The sequence below is a fragment of the Pyxicephalus adspersus genome, chromosome 6, assembly GCF_032062135.1.
Source record: "Pyxicephalus adspersus chromosome 6, UCB_Pads_2.0, whole genome shotgun sequence".
Lineage (NCBI taxonomy): Eukaryota > Metazoa > Chordata > Amphibia > Anura > Pyxicephalidae > Pyxicephalus > Pyxicephalus adspersus.
Window position 1 is genome coordinate 2,903,065 of NC_092863.1, and position 22,051 is coordinate 2,925,115.

General features: G+C 40.2%; 1 protein-coding gene across 1 annotated transcript; it reads right to left on the minus strand.

Annotated features, from left to right (window-relative positions):
• Window positions 1–11,325: 11,325 nt before the first annotated feature.
• On the minus strand, window positions 11,326–19,228 carry KCNG1 (potassium voltage-gated channel modifier subfamily G member 1). Its single transcript, XM_072414155.1, has 2 exons — window positions 18,383–19,228; window positions 11,326–14,524 (listed from the first exon to the last, which is right to left on the minus strand). Exons 1-2 carry the CDS (start codon window positions 19,139–19,141, stop codon window positions 13,760–13,762), a joined length of 1,524 nt encoding a protein of 507 aa, XP_072270256.1. The 5' UTR covers window positions 19,142–19,228; the 3' UTR covers window positions 11,326–13,759.
• Between the last annotated feature and the right edge of the window lie 2,823 nt (window positions 19,229–22,051).

The window sequence follows — 22,051 nt, forward strand, 5'->3', positions numbered from 1 at the left end:
TTTCATTTTTTAGTTTTATAACCAGTGCAGAAAGAGTGAAGGCCTATACACACCAAGGTAACAATACATAGTAACAGAATGTACTGTGTTGTAGTTGATAGTAGAGTTGTAGTTAGGCAATGAGCAAAAACGAAATATTTCAAAATAGTGTTTCTAGAAAGGAGGAGAGGTTGGTGACATGAATCTCCTTTGCATTAAAAGACAGGATACTCAGCCTAGATGGATGACAGTTTTAAATCTTTAGAAACCTAATGCAGTCTTTTAAAATTTACCAATACCCATGATGTTCTGGGAAAGGTCAGATATATTCCCCAAAAGCTTTGTCAGAGACTGGCTACACAATCGGGAAAGCAAAAATGTAGATTTTAATTTTTTTTCCATAGATTTTACAATATTTTAGACAACTTATCATTTGAAAACTTTATGCTTTTATTGTGAAATGATTTTACAGGCAGCAATAAGAACCCATTATTTTGTGACCCTCCATTTCGTCCTAAATTTGGCCAGAGTTCTGCTTAATGAATTATTGTAATATTATAAAATAGACACTTGATGGCAGCAAAGACCAATAGTGCTTGGAATATTGCACTGTAGCTCTAAGTCTTTATAAAAGTACATTAGCACCAACTATTTTTACTACTTGTTGCTGGGACAATTTTATAACTTGCCGTTCTAGGTTACTACACCCCATTTTGCAGCACATGTATGGTGTAGCACAGAGGTCAGCAAACTTTTTTGGCTACTAGGCCATTTCAGGGGTAGCCAGGAGCAAACTAGGCCAGACTCTCTCGAATCCCACCCTAATGGCTCCGCCCCCCACCAGGAACGCCCCCTGAGGGGAAATCCCTCTCCTCCGCAATGCATACAGAGGAGAGGGACCGCTACTGGAAGGAAATCAGTCTCCTCCGCAATGCATACGGAGGAGAGAGAATGTTCCCTATTTACCACAGCCGGCGTTAACACTTCTGCCGTTGGGGTAAATAGGGAACATTCCCTAGTAATTTGTTCTGGCTCCGCCGCGGGTTGCCAGCCGGCGTTACACCAGATCGGCCAGGGGGCGTTAGGCCTGGACAAACTACCGGCTAGGCAGTATCTAGCCTAAGGGCCTGAGTTTGCTGACCCCTGGTGTAGGGGATCATTGATGTCTTTGTATCACACATTTGTCCCAGAATTTCCATTGCATTGGAAAGTCACTTGATTCACTGAGTGTTAGCTCCTATGTTGCTTTTATTGCAGTATTTTCGGACCTTTTTCTGCTATTACAAAGGGCATATCTGGAAGCAGGGAACACGTGGCCACATTTTGCAGGCTCAGCTACAGGTCTTCAAAAATCCTACCTACGGTATATACCCTTCACCATAAAGATTTTCCTGGGCATGATGACAGCTCTTCCCCCCCAACAACCTTATGGGTCTGGTTTCCTCTAAATGTCAACCCCTATTCTTTTTTGTTGTCTTCATCATAGGTTTAGAATTGCAGTCTCCTACCTTAAGGTCAGTGTTAACCAATCAGGTTGGCCTGACTAAGGCCCCTACACATGCCAGGATCCCCCAATTTGCTTCTTTTGGGGGGCAAATTTCTCCTATGATGGGCATATAAGCCTCATGAACTCTAAAAGTTATCCTGCATAATAGATGATGGTCCTTATTGAGTTTCCTCTATATTCCGGTGCTGACCTGCTTGTCAAGGCTCTTAGAAAACTCTCAGAGAAGTGCACTGCGCATGTCTATTGCCAGTGCTGGTGCCGGTCCATCTGCCATCCTCTCTTATCTTTGCCTGCACACATTACCTTCACTTTCAGTTTTACTATGAAGTGGATGAAAGGGGACTGGAACAGTCTCTGTTATTTCATTGGTTGCCAGCATTCCCTTCCAAGGGCTGTAACTTCAGCTCCTCTAACTCCACTTCAACTAAGAAAGGAACACACTGAGGTCTTAAGGCCATCTTTAGAAAGTGAGAATTCACTGCCTGTTGCTTTTGGCTTTGATTTTTGTCAAAGCCAGTAGCAACCCTTTTGCAGACGTTGTTAGGGAGGCTATGTGGACTTACCAGAATTACCACTACCCTGCAAGAGCTCAAACTGGTGGTAGATTTTGTAGTTAAAGCCTAAACAATGTAAGGGGGGGGGGGGGCAGCTAAGACAATACAGGGCTTATTTACAGCTCAAATGGTATTATGGCTAAAGGCTTTGTTGGTGGAGGTGAATTACAAAATTCACAGGGAAGGGGTAGGTCCGGCTTAATCCCATCAAACTGCACACCCATGGATCATCATGACATGGAAGGCAGACTCCTAAAAAGTACCAAAAGTGTAAGGCCTATCATCCTGGAAAAGGGTTTAAGTACAGAAAATCAAGGGGGTCATCAGGGTCTTCAGCAACAGACCCCTTGAAAGGTGCACCCACCCAGGCTATAACAGTTAGAGTAAGTCTGAAGCTCCATATTCTAGTCCCAGTGGGCAAGGACTTTTGAACCGTGGATGCCATCTCCTCAGGACCAGGTTAAACTCCTGGCACAAGGTGGCTAAATTAGGTAAAAAAGAGGAAAAAAAAATTTAGAATATGTGGAGATTGTCAGAAAGAGGTGATATGGGAAGTGTCAGAGCAAGACGCCTTCAAGAGTTTTTATCCCCCCCTTCTTTCTGGTTCCAAAGGAAGACAGGGGTCCTGCACCCTGTCCTTGACTCAACTGATGTACAGAGAATTTAGATAGTTATGTCAAACTTTCTGGCCTTCCACCAGAAGGACAAAGGTGTCTTCAAAATGTCCTTAAATCTTCACAAAGGTGCTGTTCCCACTGATAGCAATTCTAAGAAAAAACGTATTTGTCATTACCTCAATGGCATACTTCTTGTAGCTCAGAACTTGGAGATCATAACTCATGAGTGATCTATCCTTTTATAATTTCTGAAATAAGGAACTTTATCCTGTCCCACAAAATGTTTCTTTGAAGTCTTAGAGGAGAAGGTCCCAGGTATGCAGTACTAAATCAAGCAATTGTTGGGGAGTTTTTATACCTCAGACTCCCAATGCCTAAGCCTCCTGGGTACACTGTCATCAAAGATCCCTAAGGTAAAGTGTATCCACTGGCATTTTAGGCAAAAGCAGCAGAAATTCATGAAATTAATGAGCCTGATTTAATAAAGCTCTCCAAGGCTGGAGATTTACACAGTGAACCTGGATGACCCAGCAAACCTGGAACGTATTTCTTAAAGATCATTTGCCATTTGTTAACAAATGTGTTCAATCCTGGACCAGATCCATTCCAGGTTTTCTGGATCATCCAGTGTATCTTCTTCAGACTTGGAGAGCTTTAATAAATCGGGATCAATGGAGGAAGAAGGACTTATCAATTTTACCAATTAATGTGATTCCTACCAGCAGTAAAGGTGTCCCGGTGATGGTGGTTTTGTCTGACGAATCTTCTCAATCACTTTACGCCCCTGTGGGCACTGGGTTCTCTGATCTAGTTTCAAAACGTTTTATTGCAAATAGACAACAGGTTGGCAGTGGCGTACATCTAGCATCATGGAGGCATGCAGAGTGAGGTACCGCTAAATGAACTCGATTATGGTTTTAGGCCCAGGAGAACCTGGTTAGCTTAAGAGCTTTATGTATCCTGGCAGCACCTTAGTTAGCAGACCAGCTGGGGCCTTCCATTTGAACTAAGAAGTCTTTATAGATGTAGTGTGGTCATGGAGGATCAATATATATAAAAGGAGCAAATATGTAGCTCGCTACCATTATAACTCAGCAGAGTGGATTTGCTACACCACTTGCAGAATTTGAAGTTGGCCTACATCTTTCTCCAGGGACTGGTAATATCAGATTCCTTCACAAACTAAAATCTCTCTCAGTACAATCCTAAACAGGTACCATACTGGCGATGGAGACCATGGTTTCCCCTCCGTGCTGGACCTCGTGGGTAGTAGGCATGGGATGCACTTATTTAGTAGTCTATACAGTTTTGAAGATGAACAAACCATCCATGATTGGTACATGCTTTCAAATTTGGGAGTAATTCACAAGTACCATATATGTTTTAATGGGCATAAGTCCACCTACAAACATGGATAAGATAGAGAGCAGAATAGGCGAATATAAATGCTACAATAAAAAGTGGACCCTCCCCATTCTGTAGTGTTTCTTAACCAGGGTTCCTTGAACAATGAGTAATGTGTACCTTTCAGGTCAGTTTAACCGACACCAATGATCTTTTTGGGGGTGACATTTTTTTTTCAAATGCCTAACAATATAAGAGATGTTCACCCCATTGACCACCATAACTAAATAGATAACTAAAGTGTGAAATGTCTGACTGCAATGTACCTTTAAGTCTCTTGCTGAGATACCCAAAAATGTTGGAAGCTGTAGTGCCAGCAGTTTACTGAAAATGTAAGGAGTATTACAGAAGAAAATGGATCATTTATATGGCTGACAGAAAGTCTCGATGTTCCTGTAAGGGTACACGCCGTGTCCGATTCCCTCTTACAATGGAGATTTATTTCAGAGCTTGTTCTGTACTTATCCCATAAATAATAAATTCACAGCTCCGTGTCTTGCCTCCGCTGCAAACCTGAGCTGCAGAAACAGTTTACAGAGGTTTTCTGCATTCTGTATTGTTTGAAACAGTTTTCTTTCAGTTCTACCATGTTTGGCTGTGTTTTTACCCTGGCTTACAAGTGTCAGTGTCTGCAGGCAGTAATAATCCAACAGGACCAATGACCCAAAAAAAAACAAAGCAGTGTAAATTTCTTTACTAGTTCTGTATTGGTATGTCTGAGCACATACAAAAAGGCAAACTTTTATTTTATTTATCACTTTTCAGCAGCTCTCCCTCAGCTCTGCTCAGTGGCTGGGAAGGAAAAGAAAGTTTTTTGTAAGCAACAATTTACAGCTGAATTTACTAACTTCCCCTTTGCTTCCTCAGATTCATGCAATACAGATCATTTCCTTTGCTTTCACATTTAGTGCTTTTAGTGTAATATCAAAGTGAGATATTGTCCAGGTCATGACTTGGAGCTTAATCATGGTTAACACTTCTTCGCTGGAGTGGAGTCGGTAAATGGTACCTATTTCTTTGAACAACATAAGCAAAGGTTGATTATAAGAATTTGTTGTGTAAAGATATTTTAATATAAAATCAAGACAATAAATATAGTTTCTCATAGCCATAATTATGCATAATAGGCTCCCAGTACCTTTTTTCTAGCACCCCTCTGAATTGTCATATCTTTACATATGTCCTTGCTGACATTTGCATTGAGCAGGCTATACAATAAAGATATTAGCAAACCAGGCGCGGGTCTGTAAAAAAATCTGGAAGTTAAGGTGGGTGGAGGCAGAGTAGCTGCCCTTTCTAGAGTTTTTGCTGACCATTCCCATCCTGCACCCAACTCTGGACATGGCTTTATATTGGCAAACTTTTGTTTTGTAAAAAATTGCTTTGGATCAAACTACTGCTTGTTGAGCATGTGAAGCCCGTGTCTGTACATTACCAGTTGCAACAATTTGTGATGGTTTGTTATCAGTCTCCCATCTTATTTCTTGTTTGTACCTTCCATCGGTGTGTATGTATAAAACAATTCGGTCAAAACGATGGACAGTGGAACCTTTCTACAAATATCTTTTGAGGGACAGCATCTCCTTGGACTGGCTCCTAATATTACCCATATTTCCCAGGCAAAAAAAAAGCATTTTGTTTGTCAATATTGTTAATTTTGTATATCAAGATTCTTTAACAAAAGAACAAAACTGTATTGGATGAAGCGACCCACCAGGTTTAAAATACTAAAAGACTATATCACCATATTGAAATCCAAGAGAACCACAGTCCGATCAGTGATACCCAGAGGATTTGAAAGCTACAGAAAATTGCCCAGCAAAACTAAGCCCACAAAGATCAGAACCCACTAAATAGAGCCTAAATATTCACTGCAGCAGATTAATTCCCACTGGAGACCAAGGCTAAACAGTTCCCCTGAGATTTAAAGATAACTCACGAGTTGTGGGGCACAGAAGAACATATTGAAAACCCAGTGTACCTCCAAGAACCCCTCAAAATCTATCCTGCTGAAGCAATCCCCAGCATTATAGACTGTAGACAACATCAGAGCTTACTTTTGCACAGCTTAGAGTTTGCCTGAAGAGAAGCAACACCTAAGCAAATCTAGACAAAGGAGGAATCTGGATTCACTTGGACAAAAGTAGCATATGGACATGCTGGGACAGAACAAGGTATCTGGATGAAACATGGGCTACTCAGCAACAGAAAAGATACCCAAAAATTTGGCTAACAGGTTGTCAGGTGAGTAAGACACTTGCAGGTTCTCGAGAAAGTGGGAGAACACTAAAGCACCAGGTAGGCATGTTAAGGCAAATAATCAGATGATTGTGGGACTAGCAAAGTCAGTAGTGAGTTTCACACTGAAAAAGTCTTAAAGAGGAAAAATGCTGAAAACTAAAAAAAAATCCACTTACCTTCAATCTTGCAGCGCAATTGATTAGTCCAGAGGTGTCTTCCATCGTGTCTCGCGTCGTCCCAGCATCCGTCTCCAAGCCAGTGCTCTGGGCACCGCCATCTTGCCCTCTTCTTCAGGGTTCTTCTTCCTACGTCACCCGACCCAGGTGCGAAATCCACCAGGGCTTTAATAAAAAAAAAGGGTGCTGCACCTAAAAATCAAATAAACTGAATTTTTACTTTACATAAAAGGGTTGTCTACCCTTTTACGTAAAGTGAAATGTCTGAGTTTAGGTACGCTTTAAGTTCAGGCACAACGAATGTATGTACTGAAAAGACTGTTTCCATGATAGAAGAACCAGATTAGGACTCTGATTGGGAATTTATTTGACCCAGTCTCTAATACAGAAGCAACTGACTGAGGAGTCCCCAGCAACAGAAATGTTTAAACTTGAAAAACCAGAGGCCATATGTGTCTCAGAGGTGAGTGTATTACATTGTTGTAATATAGGAGCCAGAGAATTGGGTGATTGAACTTGGAAACTGGAGGGTGAGGATACAGGAACTTTGAAGTCAAAGATCATCAGAGTAATGAGACTGAAAAGCTGGAGGATGAGGGCGCTGCAAATGGGAAGCAGGGCAATCAGGGTCCTGCTGCTCATTACTAGGAGCTGCCACTCCAGAACTCAGAAGAGTTGGGCTGGACAGGAGGCTGACTCTCAGACTAGGGAAACAAGGGCTATTCACCCTCTTTAGAAACAAGCTTAACATTTGGTTGAACTGCTTGGGGTGCACACTGCTTTAGTCATACACAGGCTAAAGGTTCAAGGATCCCAACAGAATCTTCAAGCAGAAAGCTGCCCAGGTCTAGAATAGTATCTTTTAATTTAAACAAATAACATCCAAGAGGATAATATATAGTCCAATGTGACCGAGGGTGGCTGTAGGATGAAAGGTTCAGTAGCAAGCTGGCTTTGCAAAACTGCTATGAGCAACTAGAGATAGTGTGAGCAGTGTAATCAGAACCATTGAAGCAGGATAAAGGGATTCATGGAAGACACAAAAGCTCCTGAAGGCAAGGGCACAGGAAAGGCAGGAACACACAGGTATATAGGATTGGGGCAAAATTCAGGAATAATGTATGAGGGGTTGTTTGATTTAACACAGCTTAAACTATGAGGTTGATTTACCAGATGAGCGGGGCCTGGTTGTGTACAAGCTTTATTAACCAGCACTTAAGGATGACCAACTATTCTAGTTGCCTTGCTGCCAATCTGTGACACTCATCATTTGGAAGATCTCAACAACAGATGCCAGTCTGTCAGGTTGAAGAGGATTCTTGTGCTCTTTATCGGTGCAAAAGACTTGGTTGTTGGGAGCAGTTGTGTCCTCCTTCCTCATGCTGGTGGTTCCTCAGATATTACTATATTCAGGCCTCCCTCCCTAGTTTTCATTTTCATGATACTTTAATATCTTTCTTCTGTCACTGAGACACATTAAAATTTTTTTCCTGACTTTTCTTTTTATTTACTCCCGATTTCAGGGGCCACAATGTGTTTTTCTTTTGGCCCCCAAAGGAATCCTAATTATGAATTGCTGCTGGCCCACCACTGCATTGAAATACCGCCGCTACTACAATTCCCAGCATCACTCATGTCTATAGACCAGCAGCCTATGCGTGGCCCCACATTGGACTGTTTTATATATGCAAGTAATGCTGGGAATTGTAGCGGCATCACTCGCATCTATAGACCAGCGGCTTCTCTGCCTATGCGTAGCCCCGCATTGGACTGTTTTCTTGACGTAGGGAATTGTAGTAGCAGTGCTATTTCAGTTTCAAGTTTGGCCCGCGACTTTGAAGTTTTTAATTTTTGCCCACTGTGTATTTGAGTTTGACAACCCTGCCCTATTTCCTGATATATATACACACTATAATCGTTCAGTCATAACAAGAAAGGAGGAGAGGGTGGAAAAATACCTTAAAGCCAAATCTCCTCTATTCCGTTTTACTTGTATTTTATGTGAAACATTAGTGTCTGTCTTGTTTGCTCACATTGCAGTTTTTACAATGACCACAAGATGGCAGCAATATTTGTGTTTCATAAAATGGAACATAAATAAGCTGTACAGGTAATCGACAATTTGTTTTATATGCTAATAAAATATGTGTCACGGTTTTTCAAAATCCTGTGACAGAGACAATTCATTGCAGGCACGTTTGTGGTTCACAGACTTCTATGGGTTTGTAGCCTTGTCAGATAAGAGAACATTTCCCCAATAAATTGTGCTTGTCAGAAGAAAAGCGCTTTCCATTGACTTCTACATTGAGCGGATGCAGGGATAATCAGTCCAGTGAAGAATAATAATTCTGCATTTTTCAATATAATCATGCTGATAAAAAAAAGCTCTTGTGTGATCTTGCCTACACTGGTATCTAAAACAAAAACCATTCCCCAAGTTCTCCAAGACTTCATTTACTGATCTCCCAAAAGTGCTTGATTGTTTTTTTTCCCTCAACTTGACTATGTAACTGCATGCCATGTCAAAGCACCTATGCTAATACTGACATTATCCTAAGCTGATTTTTGCATGCATGCTGCAGGACATAATTTCACCAGCAAGTGTGTCTACTCAATGAGTGATGCATTGTGGAAGGTCATAGGAGCAAACAAGTGTATCTTATACATGTACACAGAGCCTGATTATCAAATAAGACTGCATGCACATCTTGACAGCCAACAGAAGCACTGCTACATGTCATTTATAAGGTTGGAGGGTTCTTGCTGTATATACAATTGTTATTTCATATTTGATTTGTTGATGACAGGTTTGCTTTTTTGTCCTTTGAAAGTCTAATTCACAAATACTGCACACATTTCTGTCCATTTCTGTAATGAATAGGGCCAACCTCACAAGTTACAGCAGCTCAGGTGTGGTGCCATGTTTAATTAAAATATTTTGCATGCAGTAAATATCCCATGCATGGGCTAAATGAATTAAAAACTGTCAGAAGGTCAATACCACTTAATATGTCTGCACATGGGGATTTTTCAATAATACTGGAAAAACAAATCTTTTGTTTATAATTTTTGTGCTAAATAGCTTGATGTAATTTATCAGCTATTGTACCAATTGTGTTAGGAAAAAGCTTTCAGTTTGCTTCCATGTTCCACATTGGATTCATGATTCAGAATTAATGTTTCCAGGTGTTTTGTTAAATTCAAGCAATCATTTGGATACGGTAGCAAGGTTCAAGTAAAAGATTTCAAAAAGGCTCATTCCTATGACAGATTACCATTGCATAAAACATAACTCCATGTAATCCCACCAGCTATCCCTGTGTATTTTTAACTTTCTGCGCAATAAACCTAAACCTCAAATGTTACGCATCTTCTTAGTGCTCTTCTGTGGACTACAGTACACCTCCTCCGGTGTTATATAGTTATGTCCTACAGTGACAACGTTGCTTCTTCACAGATACAGTACATGGAGTAACTGTTTTGATTAGGATTGCACAAACTTGCTCTTTTTCAGAGTTCATTGTAGAAACATTGTACAATCATATGGTAATGAAAGTTATCTGCTGCTACATAAATTATTCCACAGGCCCCCTTTCCTAACAAGAGAGAAATTTCTCATGAGCATTTGTGTCCCTTTCCACAGACATATTTAGAACTTTTTTTTTAACCTAATTTGTTTATAAACCTTTGCAGCTCTGATTTTTGTTGACATCAGCACTTACCATCAATAAAGACTTTTGAAGACTTTGCGTGTCGACGCCCCCCCCCCCCCCATCCGTCCTGCGTGCGTTTTTGGCACAGGGGACACCCCAGGGGACTAACTACCCCCGAAGCACGTCCTCCTGGAACCGTCAGGTGCTGGGGCCTGCAAATTTGACCTCATCGCCATTTGGCTTCATCGGACCTATCACTCTTCTCGCCTTCTGAGGTTGGCAAGGGGGACTCTGCGCAACGTCGTCTGCCCTCCCATTTGTTCCGTGTGCGTTTTTGGCACGGGGGACACCCCAGGGGACTAACCGCCCCGGGAGCACGACCTTCTGGAACTGTTAGGTGGCCGGGGAATTTGACCTCATCGCTGTTCACTCAGACCTATTGCTCTTCTTGCCCTCTGTGAGCGGCAAGGGGGACTCTCCGCGTCGCCGTCCGCCCTCCCATCCGTCCCTGGGCACGATGATTTCATTGGCCACAAAATACATGATTCAAGATCAGAGCCATTGAATTTTGGAGGAACACCATAAATTATTTGAAACCCAGGCAAATCATACTTTCCCTAAAATTGTTTATTGAAAAGTGTCACACAGTGCCCTCCGGACAAATGACATCACTTCTTGTGCCAAGTGTATTTGGCCACTTAATTAGCACCAATTATCTATAGTGAATAGGAGATTTTTCTTCATATTTCCTAAGACAGTGCTTATTTCTCTTTGTGCTGTTTCTGGGCCAAGGATGAGGGTAAGACTTCCAAAAAGAGACAGAAATAAACCTTCCCTGCTCTCTAAGGGAACTGCAGTTCCACTTTAATAGTGCTGAAAGTATTTCATTGCAACGTTTGAAAACCATTTCTTGTAGCACAAAGCCCCCTTCAATCTGGTGAAACAAACATTCCCCTTATTGCCGCAATTGTCACAAACATTCCAATCCCCCTGCTAACCAGTTAGAGAACATCTGTGTTTTCAAATGACTCACTCTGGCTTCTAATCCTCCATATGGAGGCCTGTGTACTGAGGAGCGGCTCCGCAGGATGTTCAAAAGGAAATTATATTGCAGCCCAACAGTACCCTTCCCTATACTGCTTTGCATTCTGACCACCCAGGGTGAAATATTTACATACACAGCACAAAAATGCATTCATTTTTTACCACTTTATTTAACACGGTCTTGGTTACCACATATGTACATCTGTTTACAAATAATCTCTTATAAATAAAAACATTTATGGCAAAAATATGATATATATTTTTATGCAGTAGGATTCTATGTCTTGGAACAAAAAAATATGCTATATTAAAGCTATTGACTGCTCAGAGAGTCTCTGATCAAAAATGGTTTCCTTTTTTTTTTTTTTTTTTTTTTAACAATTGGTTGTAGTTAGAGGACATTACTTGTCATGACCACAGTATGGCATTTCTAGCAGCAGTAAAGGGTTTTCTGGGCAACTTGTTAGATAGTTCTAACACTTGCAAGGTATCAGTGTTATTTGCCATGCCGTGCTTAGCTATGGAATTTTGGAAATACATGCTGCAGAATAATCTTGACTACTCAGAAATAAGAGACAGCCTATTCATGTTTCCTTGTGAAGTCAGTCGAGTTTTACCTGGCTTTACATAACTTGCCTCGAGAGACTAACACCAAATACTACATATACAAGGTTTATTTCAGTGGAACTGTGTGCTGGTGGTCTTTAATCAACACACTACATGATTGATAAAACATATTGAGTATTTTAATAAAGTGTCTTAGAGTAAGTATATCATATTTATACTTCCTGCCCCCTAAGAACACTGTCTTATGCTATTTCCTCACTACCCCATTAGCTGGCTACCTTTAGTATGACACTGCATCATGTCATGTCCTAAGATGTCATTTCTACACAAAGTATACCAAGTCTAAGATATGAAATGAATAAAATGCCTGCTTACCCGGATCTGGTGACTAGAAGAGTAAGGCAATCTGTTGCGCTGCTCTGCTAGCAGTTTGGTTCTAAGTATACAGAACCAGGCTGGGTGAACTGTACCCAAGTGAAGTACAGTATTGTACAGACTATATAGGAACAGCAATAATGATCATATTGTGGTAGTCTACTACCTCCAATATACATAGGAGTGCGGTACTGACTCGGCAACATGATGAGTGGGTGGCTTTGTGGCATTACCATGGCCTATGCAGAAATCCAGTGCTGATCTTAGTCTGGCCATATCTACCATCCAAAGTATTCAAGGGCAGACTAGAACAAGAAAATATAAAACCTGTTTGCTAATAGAAACAATCTAATTTTCATTTGAACACATTTGACTATGGGGCTTCACTACAAGCAGGAGTTGTGGGACTTATAACTACATGTTACCATTTTAAGGGTACAAAGTACAATCGGGGAGATGTCAGAAAAAGTTTGCGGGAAAGTGAATGCAAATCTACTTTAGAAAAATGGACTTCCATACAACATAGCTTTTACTTGGCGGGCCATAGTACGTGGTACTGGAGGTTCTGGTAAAGAATAAAACTTCAAGCAATGTTCCATTGGGAATGTGTCTGTAAATAAATCTGAAGGACTCAAACTGCAGAAAAAGTTTTTTTTGTCAGTGGTTCAACAAAGGCCATGTGATGCATTAGACCAGGGGTCAGCAAACTTTTTTGGCTACTAGGCCATTTTAGGAGGTCAAGAAGGCGCACTAGGCCAGACTCTCTCTCTAGTAGCCGTGTGATGGCTCTGCCCCCACCAGGAATGCCCCTGAAGGGAAATCCCTCTTCTCCACAATGTATACGGTGGAGATGGAATGTCCCCTTACCCCTACATGCAGCTCCGGAGCCACAGGTTGCCGACCTCTGCCGGTCAGGATTAGGCCCGATCGACCAGGGGGGGCGTTAGGCCGGAACGGACTACTGGCTATGCCGTATCTGGCCTAAAGGCCGGAGTTTGCCAACCCCTGCATTAGACATTTGCTTACAGGCCTACCTTGTAAAAATGTCCTTCAATTTTGAGATTTACTGGGTTCAATCTATAAAACTGCCACTGAGCAGTAATAGGGCACCAAATGAACTTTTCCAGTGTATCTGATTCAGCTTTATAATGTCCCCCAGTCTAACTTTGTAACCTCTGCAAGTCTTAGCACCTCAAATACTGTTACAATATGACCACCCACCGACACTGCTCCAACCACACTTCACCTCCAATGGATGCTTGTGCACAGATTAGACTAAGGCAATCCTCCACAAGACCATACTCTTTTCAGTTTTCCTAAATTTCATATTTATTTCTATTTCTACATTTTATCTTCTGAGAGTCTCAAATTATACTCATATTTCCTAAATAATCCTGCAGTACATTCAGGCTGCTGGTGGCATAACTCTGTCAATGATTTCATAGCTGACTCCATAGTATTATTTTCTACAGAGTTATTCTTCAAAAAGATGTGTACTTCCAATGCTCCATCAATTCTGCTCTAGAGGATATGTATTTTTAGCTCAGTATGTTGATACTCAGTTTTATAATTTAGGGTACCACTTCATTTAAGTAGGTAGACAAGTCCATTTAACCAGTAATGTCCAGGCTGTCATTCCCTCTCAGTCTTTTGCATCAGAAGACATGCTTCCAAACAGTATGTCACTTCCTTGTAAGTTATTGCTTAGCTCCGACTTGCTTTTCATCAGCAGCTGTGCCCTCCTGCAAATAAGTCTCTCCTGCTCCTGCTTTAGCTCAATGTAGGATCGGGAAAAAGTGTGGAAGATTGAGGTCACCGGGAAAGCCATAAGCAAAATTCCACTTAGGATGCTGCTCAGCGCCACCACCTGGCCAGGTATACTCCTGGGTACCATGTCACCATACCCTACTGTTGTCATGGTGATAACAGCCCACCAGTAGCAAGCGGGGATGCTTGTGAACTCTTGCGAGTCTGCCATCTCATTCTCAATTAGGTAAAGCAATGGGGCAAAAAGGGCTATGGCTACACAGAGAAAGAGAAGCAACAGGCCAAACTCACGGGTGCAGCGGCGAGCAGTAAGGCCCAGAGTCTGTAACCCTAAAGAGTGCCGAGCCAGACGCATCACATACAGGATCCTCAAGGCACGAAGTATACGTAGCACAAGGCCTACTTTGTCCAAGTAGATGTTTCCAGTTCCTGATTTTTTCTGTCCCACTGAAGTGTTGTCCACGACCAGCGTGATGTAGTAGGGCAGGATTGCCACAATGTCTATGAGGTTCAGTGGTTGCCGCAGGAAGGCAAACTTGCTGGGTGCCTGGATGAAACGCAAAGCAAATTCCAGGGAGAACCAGCCCACGCAGACTGACTCCACAATAAAGATGTTGTAGCACATGGTGGAGCATTGCCCCTGGAAAACAAAATAAAACACAGTGTGAGTATTAGAATTTAAATTTGACCTGTATTCTTGATGTAAATTGTACACTTCTGCCACTCTCCTTTTTTTTAACTGGCTAGGTCCTATTTCCTTTCACATCCTGTCTTTGAGACGCAATGGATCTAATTTAAATTAAGCTCTCCAAGTCTGGAGAAGATAGACTATCATGGGTGAACCTAAGTGATCCAGCAAACTTGGAATTGATTTCTTAAAAATCATGTGCTATTAGTTGGCAACTGTTTTCGACCCTGGCCCAAATCCATTTTAGGTTTGCTGGATAACTCAGATTCACCCATGATACTCTATCTTCTCCAGTTTTGGACAGCTTTAAAAAACAGGCTCAATATGTTATAGAAATAAGGGAAGGATGTAAGTGCCACTCTAGGAGTATTTGTCTGGATCAATTGCCTTTGTTGTTGCATGTTGAGGTGCCAAGGAGCCATTTTTGCCAAGGATTCAGATCTCACCGACTGCTATGGAGAACTGAAGCCAGAACTGTTAGCAAGAAGTAATCTGAGAAATATATAATGATTGTAAGAAAGTTACAGCTTACAGTGCCTATCAGTACAATGCATGGAACAATGGCATTGATATCCAATGAGAAAATAAAACCAGGTAATGTTAATGTGGACTTTTAAGAAGGCTTTACAGGTCAATATCAATTGTTTAATTTAGTTGATCATATTGTCATATTTTGTCTGATAAAAAAGTTGTCACAAGTGAAAGGACCCTGAAATTGTTCCAGATTAGTTGTCAGTGATTAGAGCCTCTTTAAGAAGTGTTCAGGTGTAACCCGTCTTCCTAAAATTTCACATATCTATCATGTCATCATATCATGTGTAGTACCAATATGCCGTGATCAGAAGCACCCTATAAGGTCCTCAGAAATAACTTTCTTTTCAAACAACTGCTAATTGTCCCGGACTCTACAGGCCCACAAATTTAGTCAAGGGCTGACAGGTTGATGCTAAAAAAAGTTTCCAAGAACCCCAAATTTTTATTGTGGAGTCTGCTGCTAACTCCAGCAGCAGTTGGCGTGAAAGGGCATTCATTTACACTCCAAAGAGATTGCCCTACCTTAACCTATATGGCATACAAAACTAAATTTGAAAAACACAATAAACATAATGCCAAGGCATACATTTTGTCATTGAAAATATAGGGAAATGATCAGTCAAATAATTTTTTTACTTGGCTAATATTGGCTACCATTAACAGTAGACATGTTTGGTGCAAACTGAAGACAATGTGTCAGAAGAACCTCTTACCAACGGTAAACCATGGTGATGGAAATGTTATGGTTTGGGGCTGCTTGCTACTTCAGGATCTGGGCAGCTTGTAGTCATTGAGTCAACTAGGAATTCTGCATCATATCAAAGTTTGCTTAAGTGAGGCCATCTGTCTGAAAGTTGAAGTTGAAATTGATCTTTTAAAATTTTTTTCCTTTAAATAAGGAAACTTATAAACAATTTGCAACTGAAGATATTTTGATAGGTGGAATCATCAAATATTTCAAAATTGTGTGTGTGTATATATAAATATCAATAAATTAAAAAAAAACTCTCACGATGAAGCATAATTTCACCTTGTGGAATAAAAGACATCGCTGGCCCATTAACTCTGAATAAAACAATCATTGAAGCACATTAAAAGTTCAACTTAGGCAATTATAAATAATGTGTTTGTCCCAGTGTGAAGAATTAATTAAAAAGAAGACCCATAGTGATAAAGATCAGGAACCTAGGAAGCTAGAAATAGATGATATACTCACACATCACAGTATAATAGTAAGTAACTCTACTTTATATATTACAGAGGTTGTCAAACTCGATTTTCCAAAACAACAGAAAATAGAACAGTTTAGGATTACTTTGAGTCATAAGTAAAGTTATTCAGAATGGAACGTTCCCAAGTTCCAGGCAAAAGTTCCCAACTACCTACAACAGCAACCACTGACCCCTAACTTTGCTGCAATTTCACAGCTCTCTGTCCTATCAGATTTAAGATTTTTTATCCTACATAAGCACTGTATTGGATAGCGATTGTAATGATTTCCTCATACCATTTCTCAGAAAAGTGCCTGGCAGCAAAGGCTCTTGTGGCACAACTCAGTTGGCACCCCTACCACCATGATCTTTTATTCCAGCTTTTTTATTTTTGGTAAAATGCAACCAAACATTACATGATGTCTGCACAAATTGAGCATGTAGGGACATGTGTGGACTCAATGAGAAAAGTGGAACAAAAAGGAAAATCCTTTATGTGGGAAGATGACCTAAGAATGATGTAGAACACTGTTGTACACTCTCTTTCCAGGTAACAGTACACTGGTTTAACATTGGCTATACAGCTTTGTTTTTTCAATTAATTAAAGACAGATGGCTCTAGTTTACATTCAGGCAATAAATGATGATTTTTTTGTACTCTGTACAGTGTGATTAATTGTGATTGTCTGGTTAAGCCAGAGAGGAAGGGAACATCCGCTGAGCTAAAGCCTTTCTCTACGGTGCAGATCTGCCAATAACCCTAATCAAGCTTTGGCATTGAAAATGGCCATGCAGTACAGTTTGTGGAGACTTATTACCCAAGACTGAACAAAATATTTAAAACTAATTTGCTGTGTTTGGAAAATACAGCAGTTTCAACAGTAACTGATCTAAGACAGACTCATTCATGCAAGCAAGATAAAATTAAAAAAGGAATGTGTAGAAGCCCAGTAAATCCCCAATAATTGGATCCCAAATTCAGTCCTATTGTTATCCATAAAGACTTTTGATGCCCTCTCCTTGTATATGTAGCTGTCATGCGTGTGTTTTGATTTTCTCCAACAATATAAAACAAGATAGTGGTTAAATTCATTACTGTGTAACGTGGCAGAGTCTGGCAAAAAAGGTTCAGTGTTTCCTGGATTGTGTTGTGGAACATGTCAGCACTTTATGCATCCCTAAAATATTATAAACTTACAGCAACGAGTCAGTAAGGATAAAGTGTATATAAAGTAAAATCCTATGGATTAATGCACTTTGGGCCGAGTTTAAGCATTCTAAACCCATTTTCCATGAGAAAATCCAGTGGCGGGATTATATGCAGCATGTCCATCCCAACTCATGTTCTCACACTCATATGACCAGGCCATTCTTGTTTCAAACTGAATTCAATCCAAAACACATTGGGTCTGATTTATTAAAGCTCTCAAAGCCTGGCGATGATAGACTATCATGGGAGGACTTGGGTGATCCAGAAAACATGGAAAGATTTGACAACTAATAGCAAGTGATTTTAAAGAAATCCATTCCAGGTTTGTTGGATTACCCAGGGTCTCCAGTCTATCATCACCAATCATGGAGAGCTTTAATAAATCAGGCTCATTGTGGGATGATTGGATTGTGCTTGAACATCATACAATTTTCTGATGACCACGACTCTACGTCTCTATTCCAGCACAAGTTGTTTTGGAGTTATGCCTAATACAAAATTAAAAATAGGAAACACATAGGCTGGCATTATTGGACTGTTGTTCTAAAAAAACTATATTTTTTGAGACAACCCACTTCTTCATTTTCCTCCTTAGTGGTCATACTAAATACAATATTTTTTGGCCCACTTTAGGTAGGGGCTGATTGAAACCTTTGTTCATTTTTTTTTTTAGTATGGTGCCTTTTAGTGAAACTCTGATTGTATATTGCTAAAGATTGTTTCCTATTAAGTATTCTCACTAAAATCATTTAAACATTTAATAATCTTGCAATGTGTTGTGGGATTACCCACATTTTATTAAAAGCAGTAATTTCTAATGGAATTGTAAATTTCTAAATCGGCAAAAGTTCTTACTTTTTCCTCCTCTTCCCGCAATTCTGGCATAGTGCTAATGGAGAGGTTCACTGCTGTGATTGTCACAAATAAAACCGATAAGCAAGCAAAAATTTTTCCTGGAAGTCCAGACTGCGGTTTCTCCACCATGTCCCTGAGGTGTCGCATGCACATGTCAAACCGACTCTCATCCTCTGGCTCAGAATTGTTGTCATTTTCGATCAGCTCATCCTCCCGGAGGTTGAGTTCAGCAAACTCCTCCATCTTTTGAATGTATCGCCTTTTACAGCACCACTCCAGACTGTTCTCCTCAATCCCCCAATAGAGAAGCTCCTCCTGGAAGGAAAGTGCACACATCTCTCGCAGGAGTCGCAGTTTTCCTACACGCAGAAATGTCAAAATAGTCCTGAAGGCTCCAGGATTGCGATCAAAGAAAAACTCATTGCAAGTCACATCATAATCATCACAAATACTCAGAATTTCATCAAAGTTGTTGCACAACTTTAGCTGTCCTAGCCGTGTCAATGGAAACTCCTCCAAAGTGGTCCATGGAAGCAGGTACCTAATTCCACCAACATTAATAATGGCATGGTGCTTACGGTCATCTGGGTGGACACTTTTAAAGAGGTCCTCCCCTGGCTGTATGAGCTTAGCCCTTTTGTAAAATATTCCTTTTAAAGATTCAGTTTCTGTGAAGAAGTTGTGATTGAATGAGGTGTCAGAGGCGCAACTTAGCGCACTATAGTCATAGTCTGAATTTTCCCCTCCGAGAAGAGTCATAATGCTGGGATCACATCCTGTGGGGATTTTCCTGGGAGAATTCTGAAATGAGAAGAGCAATTTTTGTTACTTGTAATATTTATACAAAGCCAACATGCTCAGCAGCATTCATAGGCATTTATGTTAGTTGTCCCCAAGAAGGGTTTACACATCATATTCCCTGCTGCTAAGGGATTGCATTTGAGAAAGAAGAAAGCCTGTGACCAAGAAGCTGACTACTATTGACCTAAACAGCAACAAAAAATACAACAGAAATAGCTTTAGGTCATTAAAGTAAATTATTACAGAATAGGAGATGTAAAAGCCCTATTCATAAAGCACTCTAATTACACAGATAAAAGGAAATACTTAAGCTACATACACACTTCCAATTATTATCGTTGGAAAACGAACGACGAACGTTCCTGCACGATATATATGAACGATCGTATAGCACCGATCCTGCACATAGAGGTAACGACACGATCGTTCGTAGATATTGTACACACAATAGATACGATCGTTTGAACGATAGAGGAACTATGTGCACGACAGGAAAGTGAACGGACGTTCGTTCATCACGCATGCTCTGAACATGGACGATCAACGAACGACCGTACACACGAACGATGTTCAACGATCGTCGTCCAATCCGATCCGTCGGTCCGGTCGTTCGTTTCCAGCGACTTTCCTCGTTCGTCGGCGTCATTGGTTACTTTTTAACGAACGATTTTTTGCCCAATCGATCGTTCGTCGTTCGATTGGAACGATAAAAATTGGAAGTGTGTACGCACCTTTAGCGTGAGCAAAAAGTATTAAGGAGCATTTTTACTGTCTAGATGAATCTGTTTATTACACCTATAAGTAAGCCAAGATTCTTTGGGTGATAGCCACAAAACTCAAGATTTTATTGATAGGTCGTACACATCAGCACAGGAACATTCTGTCTGTAATATAATGCAAACTAAATTCTGTGTCACAGAAGTACCTACTTTATGGATCCAGACCCACAATAAGCCCCCAGATATTTTGGAGGTTCCTGAAGACTTAAAGTAAATGTTACAATATGATTGCAATGGTAGTTCACTGTAGCAGTAGATCTTGTCCTCTGTATAACCTCCTATTATAATTAAAATTAAACATTGGGAGAGATAGAACACAAATAAATGCAGACATGTGTTTCCTAGTGCATCAATAAATGTATTTTTACAAGCAGTGTAAGTACATGAATTCAACTTATCTGCCTATTGCAATTCCTGTACTGCAGAGTTCAATTTGGGAGTAAGAGAGAAGATGCACAAGGAGCCAATCAGCTATGTTTTTAAGTGCTAGCATACTTATAGAGTGGGAGATAGGAGTGACAGAGAAATAAGTTCTCAGTTCTCTGCATTTCTTTTCAATATCCAATCACAGGCAGGGCTAGGGACAGGACATGTAAATGTCACCTAAACGAAGCAGACAAAAATCATGTTTGCGCTCTCCCAGATAGGCTGTGTTGTGTGGCAGAACTGTGTAAATCTCAGGGCAGGATGAACAGAAGAATAAATCATTTGACAATTAAAAGCATTCTTATACATGTATTTTACCTGTGTATTTAGATAGAGCTTAGATTTACATTTGGAAAAATAAAATAAAATAGACATTCAAAAAGAGTCAGAATATATACAGTACTAATGGCAAATGCTTGTTGGGATTCACTTCAAACAAGGTGGATGCAACAATAAATGCAACATAGTCACTTTACCTTTAGAGATCATTACATTTTCCTATTGCATGCTTTTAGAATCATTGTTTTTCTTTGTAAGACAACTGTTGGATTAATATAAAATCTGACTGATCAGCTTGGGGCATTTCAGATCCTCTCAAGCATCTTACTTTGTTCCCTGTTGTGCTTGGCATCCAGATCTTTGCTTTACCACCTAGGATGTCAACAGATGCAGACCCCGCTGTCAGCGTTCCATTGTTAGCATCTAACGTTTAATGAGACTACATAACCGATTCAGCCAAAACTCCCATGATTTTATTCTGAAGTCTTGTGCAGCAGGGACAGGACATTGCACTGTACAGTGAGCAAATTGGCTCCTGACTGTGAAGAGATGCAGGATTTGAGAATAAAGATTTTCACATCGGTTAATTTAAAGCTTTCATCTATTCATGAAATCATTGGCTCCTTCACAAAGTAATTGCAAATAGAGGAGCGTTACCATGAAGAACAATTATGAGTGTATCCATGTCTGCAGTGCTGTACGTGGTTATTATTCAGTGTGGAGGCATTCTGCTCCTTTAATTCAGTCAGCAGTTGAAATCGAAATGCCAGCCACAAATGTCAGTTGTTTTCACTAGTTTTTATGGAGATATATATATATATATATATATATATATATATATATATACACACATATATAACTATATATTTACACACATTGGTAAGGCCAATGCCCCTACCACAGACACCATTCAGGGCCAGTCTGTCCACAAGCTGGGTAGGTTTCCTCTATGTTTTTGGACTGTAGCACGAAAACTGTAGCATAGATGTTATAGTAATACAAAACACAAAACAAAGCTAACTTCACACAGTGCAGCCTTAGAACATTCAGATGGCTTTTTTATACATTGATCACATGCCTCTCTTCTTTTGGTATTTTAAACATATTTTTTATATAATACTTTTAATTCAATAGATTTTGTCCTGACTTTGTTAAGACTTTCTGCTAGAAGAGAATTTTAATTTACTATGAGTCCACCTGCTTGTCAAAACAAGGATTGGATGACACTTTAATTTATCCAGCTGCCCTGGTTTGCTTTGACCACTTTATCATATGCTTTAGTTCTACAAGAAATCTCCAGGCCCAAAAAATTTATTAAAGTATATACTAATCTGCCAAACTGTTATAGCCACTGACAGGTAAAGTTAATAACATTGATTTTCCA